Source organism: Furipterus horrens, unplaced genomic scaffold, assembly GCF_987537825.1.
Source record: "Furipterus horrens unplaced genomic scaffold, mFurHor1.1.pri manual_scaffold_7, whole genome shotgun sequence".
Taxonomy (NCBI): domain Eukaryota; kingdom Metazoa; phylum Chordata; class Mammalia; order Chiroptera; family Furipteridae; genus Furipterus; species Furipterus horrens.
Window position 1 is genome coordinate 138,661,869 of NW_028327177.1, and position 9,707 is coordinate 138,671,575.

Below are 9,707 nucleotides of genomic sequence, written 5' to 3' on the forward strand. Positions count from 1 at the left end.
CTTCCGTTGAGAAGCTCAGGGCTGAGGGGCTCACTGGAAGACCCCGGGTGCTGCTCCAGTAAGGCCTCCCCTCTGGCCTAGAGCCCCACCTCAGGCAGAGTACTCAGTACCTCATCTGAGTCAGGCAGGCAACTCAGGCCTCCTTGGCTCTGACAGACTCGGGGCAAAGTGAGCTCCTGCCCTGCCACCCATCCCCACCTGTGTCACGGGTGGCTCTGGGCCCATGCCCTGTGGGTCCCTGGCTGCTGGTCGCGGAAGGAGACAACTCAGACAGCACTCTCAGGCTCCCGGTGGCATCTCTGTAGCAGGGGCCTGGCTGCCATCTCAAGGTGGAGAGGGGAGGGCAGAGAAGGGAGGGCACGCAGGCCTCTTTCAGGTCAGCCTGTTCCTGCCCCAATGTCTTGGGGGCCAGGGTCACAGGGCTGCACACCAGATGGGGCCCTTTAACCAGGGGAGCAGCACTTCAGGAGGACTTTGTTTTGCCCAGGGCTCATCGACCCACAGCATTCACAAGAGTCAACCAAAGGGCCACAGGGCGGAAAGAAGAAGGAAGGCAGGAGGGGAGGAGGGAGGAGAGGAAGAAAGGAGAGGAGAGGAGGAAGGAAAGACGCATTTATTCACGGGCCCATGGGCAGGGGCAGAGAGCAGTCACAGGTGCATGCAGCCTGACAGAGGGGAGATGACAGCCACGCAGAGGTCTGCAGGAGCGCGCAGAGGGCGCTGGTGCACGAGCCCAGTGTGCTCCCTGCCTTCCCTCCACTCCAGGCCACTGACATCAGTATCATGCGCTGTCCCCAGCGTGGCCTTCCTGGGATCCCTGAAAGCAAAGGGGTCACAGGTTACGATGAAGAGGGTCAAGTGAGGAAGCAGGATGTCAACTGAGAACTGAAGTTGGTGAAGGTAGGGCAGTGGGCACAGGGACTTGGATGACAGAGGCATGGGGGACAACAAGGCTGAGGGCAGCAGGGGCGGCCAAGGCAGCAGCAGGTTGGGAGGGAGGGGGGTCCCACCTGGGGTGAGAGGCTCAGCTGGCCATGATGTGCTTCACGAACGCTGGAAAGAAGGGGAGAGTGAGCGGCAGGGATCCAGCCCCGGGGGCCTGTGCAGGGCCTGGGTTCCCATGCCCCGCCCCGAAGGCCACCTGCCCTCTGAGCCCACCTTCATAGTTGATGCAGCCGTTGGGGTCTTCTTGCCCAGCCATCAGTTTGTCCACCTCTTCCTCGGTCAGCCTCTCACCTGGCGGGGGGCAAGGGGGAGGCCAAGTCAGCACCGTCCAGAGGTGCGCAGGGTAGGGCCCATCTGAATGGTGGCCTTGCCTCTCCAGTAGTCCCACACCTGCTGTGGGCACAGCCATCATGGCTCACAAGGCCTTCGCCACACCCCTCATTTCTGAGACCAGGACAATCAGAGACAGGTCCAAAAGGGCAGGGCCTGGGGTACAGGCCTGGTGCCCTCTTCGACCCTGGGCTCTGTCCTAACGGTGCCATCTTGGTGTTCAAATCAGCAGTATGCCCTCTCCTCTGTCCACAACAGGCTGGTGGTGGGTGAGCTAGGAACTGGGGGGCGGGGGAGGGGGCAGTGACTATGGAGGGGACCGCTGTTCCCCAGGCAAGTCGGGCACTCTCCTGTCCTTGTTTTTGTGTGTGAGCTGTGCTGGACCCCCACTGAATGCACTTTCTCCAGCCACACACACACACACACACACACACACACACATAACCCTGGGAACCAGCTCGGGTCTGAGCACATAGTAGGTGCTCAGTAAACATTTGCTGTAGGAAAAAGTCCTTAGAGAAGGGGGCACCTGACGGGGAGGGGTCAGGATGCCCAAGAGGTGGACACGTGACCTACTCGGCCACTCTGATGATAGGGCTCTGAAGTAATGAACCCAGGACCAAGCTGACCCCCCTGGATGTACCACTTTGCCCCACCCTGAGCCCCAGCTGTTCCTATCTCCCCTTGGTTCTGTGAGCTGCACCAACACACTTCCTTTATTTGCCACCTAAATTTCTAAATCCCCCACGTTTCTGTCACCTGCCCTAGAGGCACCCTGACCATGTCACTCTCCATTTCAGATATGACACAGGCTTTGGGGTGGGCAACAGAGTGGTTTCTCCTAGGATGCCCCCACCTCCAAGGAGGAATGGGGTGGGGGAGGCTGCCCTCACCGAGCGTGGCCAGAACGTGGCGGAGCTCGGCACCCATGACCGTGCCGTTGCCCTCCTTGTCGAAGACCCGCAGCCCCTCCACGAAGTCCTCGTAGGTGCCTGTGTCCTTGCTCTTGGCGATGTGCTGGAGCATGGGCAGGAACGTTTCGAAATCCATCATCTTCGAGTTAAGCTCTGTGGAGAGATGGTCCTGAGGCCCAGGCAGACCTTTCCCCTGGGCCCTACAGTGAGGAGCTCTCGCCTTCACATAGTTCCCAGAGCCCCCTGCTCCAGTTTGCCATTTACAGAGCACTCCGCCACCACGGGGCACTTTACAGTTAACAGAGAAACGGGTACTTTCCACAGCCTTTGCCGTTCTCAGGGAGAACTAGGGCTCTGTCCAGCACCTCTGCTCTCCTTTTGGGAGGCAGCCTCTGCTAGCGTCATCTTTTTATAGACCCCACCCTCCTGGTCTGCAGCTGCTGAGCCAATAGAGGTCTCCCCTGGGACTTTTGAATCTTTTCTGGGATTTTTGAACTACACCCTCTCTGGCCAGCATGGCAAGAGAAGCTGGCCCTGACCCACAGAGAGAGGCGGAGGGGGCAGGAAGGAGCCGTGGGAGCCCCTGGTCTACCCTCATGCCAGCCACTGAAGCTAGTCTGCACTGCCGTCAGCCCCTTATGACCAGGAGGCCTGGTGCATCGTCACAGGGCCAGGGGAGACAGCAAAGCAGCACTGCTGGTCACCTTGTCAGCATGTGCTGACACCAGCCTCAGTGTCCTCCTCTAGGCAACGGGCCCCCCCACAGGTGGCAGCGCCCCCTGGTGGTCTCCTGGAGAACTGGCACCAGTGGGGAGTTCTCAGGTTAAAGGCACCAACCTTCCGGCTTCGGCTTCCCCAGGACGCGGAGCACCTCGGCCTGTGTGGGGTTCTGGCCCAGCGCCCGCAGGACGTCCCCACACTGTCCATAGGTGATCTTCATCTCACCGGTGGGCGTGCGGTCAAAGAGCATGAAGGCTTCCTTGAACTCTGCCGGGAAAGGGTGTGAGCTGTGGACACTCCCAGAGGGAGCCCCTCACTCACCCGCACTGCGGGCAGGACTCAGACTGGGGGCCCCAGGCCCAACCCTGCAACCCCAGGGTCACGACCTCCACTCACCTTCAATCTGGTCCGGTGTAAACTCGATCTGAAAGAAGACCCCAGAGATGCTGAGTGCCTGGCTCGGAGGGTGGGGCCAGGCCTTTCCTGGTCACTCTGTGGCCAGCCCAGGCCTCAGCTCCTCAGCTGTCCCAGCCTGTCTCCATCCAGCACCCCAGCTTCCATCGCCCAGGACCTCCTGCTGGCCACCTACCTTGACACCCTCCTGCCTCCTTCCCTCTCCCTACCTGCCTGCCCTGAGGGCCTTAGGCCTGACAGCACCCAAACCCTGACACCAGGTGGGAAGGGGTGAGAAGGAAGGCCTGGGGCCCTGAGTCCCCAGCTCAGGGTGGCCCTTACCTGATGCCACTGGTCCTGGACAGATGTGCTGGAAGCCACAGATCTGACCAGACTGGCTTTGTCACCCCAACAGGCCTAGGGCCTACTGGGCAGAACTGGCCACATGAGTGAGATGGGAGGGCTCATCTCAATAGCGGTTGTGTGTGTGATGCACATGTGTGCGTGCATGTGCATTCACAAACATGTGTGTGCATGTGCTTGCCCTCACAGAGCCTTCAGGGCTGGGTACTGTCACCCACACGGCCCAGCCTGCACCGGGGTCTTGCGCACCTCCATCCATGAGGAAAGGGCAGCCCCACCTGCAGCACAGTAGGGAACCAGGCAGTGCTGCTGAGGTCACATCCAGGCTACCTGAGGTCGGGAGGCCTCCTGGGACCAGGTCTCCTCCTGGTCTCCCCCTCCTCACCAGATACCAAGTCTATTTTTATCATATAGTCATTTGCCCCAAGGTCAAGCTTGTAGAAGAGAAAGGAGCTTGGCAGAGGGGGACATTACTGGCCCCTCTCCCACTTCTGCTCTCTTGGGGCCCTGCCAACCTCCATAGTACACACCAGAGACAGGGACACCCTGCCATGGAGGTCTCCCCAGCCCCCGAGAGCTCTCTCCCCCCCCAGGAAGCCTGCTGAAACGAGGTTCCCTGGGTCCTGGCAAAGCCTCCTGCCCTTCACCAGCCAGCCTTGGGTGGGGACACATGAGGGGCCCGACCGTTCCCTCCCCTTGGAAGGGAGCGTGTGCCAACCTCAGATCCAGTGAGACTGTACAATGTCACCATGAACCCAGGGTGGTCCGACCCTCACTGGGAGGGCCTGTGGGTCACAAACCTGAGGCCTGAAGGGTGGCCGGGGGTCAGACAGCCAACTCCAGGGAGCACTAGATGTGAGCATTTCCTAACAGCCTTCAAGGAGGGCTCCTGCTCCGTTCCACAGCTGAGAAAACCAAGCCTTGGAGAAGGGAAGGGATTTGAACCCGTATCTTGAGGGACAATAGAAGTGCCCCCAGGAAGGGCTCTCAGACAGGAGTTGGGTCTGTGCAGAGGGGCTGCAGGTCCTGCTGGGTCTGTGGGAGCCATGAGGGGCTGGAGGGCTCCGCCTCAGCCGGCAGCCGGGCCCCAGTGGCTGGGCGCCAGCCAAGAACAGGGAACAGGCAGGCTGCAGGGTGCGTGCCGCTATGCAAATGCCACAGGTGGGAGTCATGGCTCGTCCTCCAAGTTTAGACAGCTGGGGAAGGGCTCCTGGGGCCACTGGTCACAGCTTAAGGCCAGCTTCCTGCATGACCTATCCAGCCTGTGCCTCGATTTCCCCACCTAAAAGCTAAGGCTGTCCCAGCTCTGGTCCTTAGGCACCTTGGCAGGGGTGAGTGTGACCCAGCCTGGTTGGGGGTCTCGCTTCCCCTGACTTTCCACTCTGTCAACCCTAGGAAACTTGGCATGGACTCAAGACCCCATAGCTGGACAAGGAGGATTCCTGCCTGGCTGCAGGGTTGGGGGCAGATGGCTCCAGGGATCCCCAGGGATGTGAGTGAGGTCCCGGGAGAAGGGCAAGGGAAGTCAGGTTCCAAAACCACCAAAAAGACACGCCCTGGCTGGTGGATTGAGTGGCCAGCCTGTGAACCACCTGCAAACCGAAAGGTCGCCGGTTCTATCCCCAGTCAGGGCACATGCCTGGGTTGTATGTAGGCCAGATCCCCGGCTGGAGGCGTGGAAAAGGCAAGCAACCAATCGACGTTTCTCTCGCACATTGATGTTTCTCTCCCTCTCTTTCTCCCTCCCTCCCCCTCTCTCTGAAAATAAATAAAATCATTAAAAAAAAAAATCTCCTTCAGCAGCACCGGGGTGTCCTGCTGATGTCTGCCCACCACCTCTCCGCTGCAGCCCTCCTCATGCCTGAAGCCCCCAGGGCTGGTCTGACCTCTGCACAGAAGCTCCCAGCATCAGCTCACTGCTCACCTCCTGAAGCCTGTCCCGTCCCTCGGTCAGTCCACTCTGGGATCCACTCACCTGCCCTGCCCTTCTTGCAGAAACCCAGCCCCCGCACCCACCTGGATCTTGGAGGCGTCAAACACATCCTCCTTGGGGACCTGGGGCTCAGGAGCAGGAGCAGGAGCTGGAGCCGGCTTGGCCTCTTCCTTCTTGGGCTCCGGCTTCTTGGGGGCCATGGGGACTGTAAGCCCAGAAAGGACGCAGAGAGAAGGAAGCAGAGAGCAGGGTAGGTGAGCCTCCCGACCTCGGCCTTTATCCTGGACACCTCTTGCCCCCGGCCCCACCCCTGCAGTGTACAATAGGGACAGGGCCATAAAAGGGCATTGGCCAGGCTCAGGGGCTATTTTGGGGCCTGGGGAGGGCATTGTTCAGGCTCAGGAACGGGTGGGGGAGAGGGAGGGCTGTCCATTCCTCCCAATCACCTGTTGAGGAGGGAGGGGGGAGGGGAGGACAGAGGCCACTGTTCCACACACAGGCACACCCTCAAATGCACACGCACGGGGCCCTGCTGCCCTCAGCAGGTCAATCAATGCACTCAACAGGTGCAAAAGGCTGCACCAAGTGTGTGTCGTGCTGTGGGCAGAAGGACTTGGGTCGCCTAAGGCACCTTTTGAGTTAACCTTCCCATCCGTGCATTTAATTCCCAGGTGTCCGCATGCGCCCGTGCAGAGGCGCAGGGGCTGTTTTCTGTGCCCGTGTATGTGTGTCGTCTCTGTGTGTCTGGGGGAGGGCTCTGTGTATCTATGTGGGGAAGGTGTGTGTACCTGTATGTTCTCTGGGTGTCTTTGGATGTGGGGGTCCGTGTGTGCCACATCTGTGTCTGTGGGGGTGGGGGCCGGTGCCTGTGTGTATGTTGGCTCTGCGTGTTTGTGCGGGGTGTCAATGTCTGTCAGTGTGATTGTCATGGCAATCAGGCCGCTGCAGCCCCAGCCACAAGCCTGAAGGTCTTCAAGAACACCCCAAGAGACAGTAGAATGGGTGCCTCACCCACAAAGGCAGTGGTCCAGCCCAGTTCAACAACTGAGGCCAGTTTCTGGGTTTCACCCTCACTCCTTATTGCTTCTCTTCGACAGCCCCCCGTAACCCATGTTCCCCACACTCCTCGGGGTCTGCGTCCCGCCAGACCCTTATGCACACTGCACCTTCTGCCCAGAGTGCCCGTGTCTCTCCTCTGCTTAGTACAGTCAAGGCTTGGTCCCCCTGCCCCCTCTTCCAAGAAGCTCTCTTGGATGCTGCTCCCAGCACTCCACATTTTCCTCTGCTAATCTTTTGGGGGGGCCTGGGATGGTCTGTCTCTCTGAGGGACCCCAGGCGGCTGGGTGAGGTTTGCCCTCTGGTGCCCAGCTCAGGATGCTCACCCCAGTCCCTGCCCTCAGTGCGCGTCCTGGAGTGCCCAGCCCTCAGCAGATGGCAGTGACAGAGTGCAGCCTGGCTGGGCCACCGTCTGGGGCGGTGGGGGGAGCAGGAAGGCTGAGGCAGCACGAGGCCCTTCCAGGCACAGCGCTCTGGGAGTGGGACATCTTGCAAACACATTGGGCACCATTCCTTGCCCAGCGTCTGTGCGGGCGGGTGGGAAGGAGGTGCTCCCTGTTACTTTTAAGTGCCGGGAACCTTTGATAGAAACTTCAGAGGCAGTGCCCTCCCCGCACCCCAGACCCCTGGGAATATCCCAGGTGTGGAGCTGCGGCTGGAGCCTGAGGGGAGGATCCACCTGGCCACTAAGTGCTGGGCCCAGGTGTCTCTCATCCTGTCACTCAGCCTCATGGTGAGGGGACAGCAGACCAGGGAGGGGGCCAGGCCCCCTGCAAGCCTGGACATCCTTCACCTCATCTGGAGGGCAGAACACCCCACAGCAGGAAATCTAACAACATCCGGTGCTGGGGGAGGCAAATTTTTCACTTTTCTTCCAGATGTTTGGCAAGAGTATTGAGAAAGAAAAGGGTGGGGAAGGGTCCACAGAGACGAGCCAGGAATGCCACTAGAGGCGAAGACAGCCAGAGGGGACACCCAGAGCGACCGCCCCACGGCCCAGGCCTGCAGACCCTGGGGACAGCTGGGTGTCCCACTCGGGCTCCAGCCCCTCCCAGGCACAACCAACAAGACAACATCCAACCCCCTTTCGCTCATCCTGGGGAAACTGAGGCCCAGGGCAGAGGACATACAGGGTCGCCCAGACTCCCCATCTCGTTTTGTTCACACACGGCCACCACCCCTTGGAAAGCACCCAACATCAGCTTGCACGGCAGTCGGGAGTAACATGGGCCTCCGGGGCCTCGGCTGTGCGCTGTGGGGTGGGCAGGCTCAAGCAGCCAGCCAGAGCCACCCAGTCACCTTCCGCTGCCTGTCGGGGGGTAGGGGGGTGGGGACAGGTGCATCTTGGTGCCTCTCCCTCATGCACAGGAAAGACGTGGTCCAGCAGGGGGGACACCATGCACAGAGCCATCTTCCACTGCCCCCCGCACCCCACCAGTGCTCAGATGGAGGCTGGGCCTGGTCTTTGTCTGAGCTCTGGCTCCTGGGAGCAGCAGCACCCAGGGTTCACCCACAGGGCCGGTCTCAAACTCTCCAGCCCACCCAGCCTGCACAGTCCCACGGCCGCCCGGCACTGCCAACAGGACTGGCTGCTGCAGCCAGGAGAGGGCAAGGGGGGCACTGGACAGGCTGCACCACAGCTGTTTCTCGTCTCTCTCCCAGGTCCCAGCCTGAGCCTGCGTCCTTCAGGAATGACAACCCGGCAGGCCAAATCCTGGCATGGCCTGGGGGCTCCTAGAGAGCCGAGGGGCGTGGACAGAGGCCTGGATCCTCCCCCTTGGGCTCTCCCAGCTCCGGTCTCGGGGTGATGGCTCTGTCTGATGCAGACTTACACATGTCCCATTCCAGAGCCCTCTCCAGGTCACCCACCTGACCCCCTGTCCCCACAGCCAAGGGGAATGCTGGGGATGACTTGTGCTCGACTTCTGAGGGGTCCATGAACGGAGGCCGGAGACCCCGGGCCACATTGGCCTCAGGTTCTTTCCAGCCTCCCTGTCTTTGCATAGACTGTCCTCCTCCTGGCCTGGGCTTTCGGGGCGTCACCCACTGGTCTCAGTAAGATGTCACCTACTCCTAGAAGCCTTCTCAGTCTACTCTGGACCTGCCACTCTGTCCTGTCTCTCACCCTGATCCCTCATCCTTGCACACCCTAAAATGAGCTTGTTTCCTTGTTATTCTGTTTCTTATGTACATCCCCACACCCCCATAAGTATCACCTGGCATAGGAGGGATTTTTGTTCTTCCACAGCTATGTATCCCCAGAGTCTAGAACAGAGCCCGGTATACAGTAGGCACTCAATACATGTCGGATGAGCACATGCTCCAAACATCTCAATTCACCCACCTCCCGCAGGAGGACTAGGACCTCTTGCCAAACCCCATGCATGGAGCGGAGCGAGGGGTGATTGGGAGAAAGGGGACATGCTGACTGACGAGGACTCTGGCGAGGGTGGGGGCGCTCTGGGAGAGCACTGCGGCGGGGGGCTGCCCTTAAGCCCACCTGCCACTACCTCAGCTCGGGCCCGCTCTTCCTGCCATTCCCATCCGTTGGCCGGAAGTCCTCTCAACAGCCAGAAGAGGTAGGGGTGACCCTGGGCTGTGGGCAGGGAGACAACCATGATGACCAGCCAGCAGGGGGCATAGAAGAGACAGGAACCAGCCTCTGGATCCTGAACCCAAACCCCAGAACCCAAGATCCCTACCCAGACCCCAAACTCCAGACCTGGAACCTGAAGCCCCAAAGCCAGACCCCAGACACGGGTCTCAGGATATGAACCCCAAGCTTAGAACCTGAACCCAGAACCCAGGACCAGACCCCACTCAGGGGACCCGGATTCCCAATCCCAAAATGCCAAAACCAGACTTCAGGCCCAAGACCCAGGTCCCAGGACAGGGGCTACTGGAGCCCCAGACTGGCACTGCCCGCTGCTCCGTAGACAAGGGCAGGGCTGGCTGAGGGGTAAAGTCTTGGCAAGCAGCAGGGGTGAGCGCTTGGCAGACCTTCCTGGTAATGTTCAGAGGGGCATGAGGAATGTCCCTCATCCCATCAGAGC

At 60.3% G+C, this 9,707-nt stretch overlaps 1 protein-coding gene across 1 annotated transcript; it reads right to left on the bottom strand.

Annotated features, from left to right (window-relative positions):
• Positions 1 to 595: 595 nt before the first annotated feature.
• Positions 596 to 5,870, bottom strand: MYL3 (myosin light chain 3). The gene is made up of 7 exons (XM_090284637.1): positions 5,682 to 5,870; positions 3,306 to 3,333; positions 3,027 to 3,176; positions 2,169 to 2,342; positions 1,159 to 1,236; positions 1,011 to 1,053; positions 596 to 817 (listed from the first exon to the last, which is right to left on the bottom strand). The coding sequence occupies exons 1-6, from the start codon at positions 5,796 to 5,798 to the stop codon at positions 1,025 to 1,027; spliced, it is 576 nt and encodes a 191-aa protein (XP_090140763.1). The 5' UTR covers positions 5,799 to 5,870; the 3' UTR covers positions 596 to 817; positions 1,011 to 1,024.
• Between the last annotated feature and the right edge of the window lie 3,837 nt (positions 5,871 to 9,707).

Coding starts and splice junctions, on each gene's coding strand:
- MYL3 (XM_090284637.1), bottom strand. CDS start 5,798: ATGGCCCCCAAGAAGCCGGAGCCCAAGAAGGAAGAGGCCAAGCCGGCT. Junction 3,334..5,681: donor TTGACGCCTCCAAGATCCAG/GTGGGTGCGGGG, acceptor GTCTTCTTTCAG/ATCGAGTTTACACCGGACCA. Junction 2,343..3,026: donor GGGGAAGCCGAAGCCGGAAG/GTTGGTGCCTTT, acceptor ATCTCTCCACAG/AGCTTAACTCGAAGATGATG.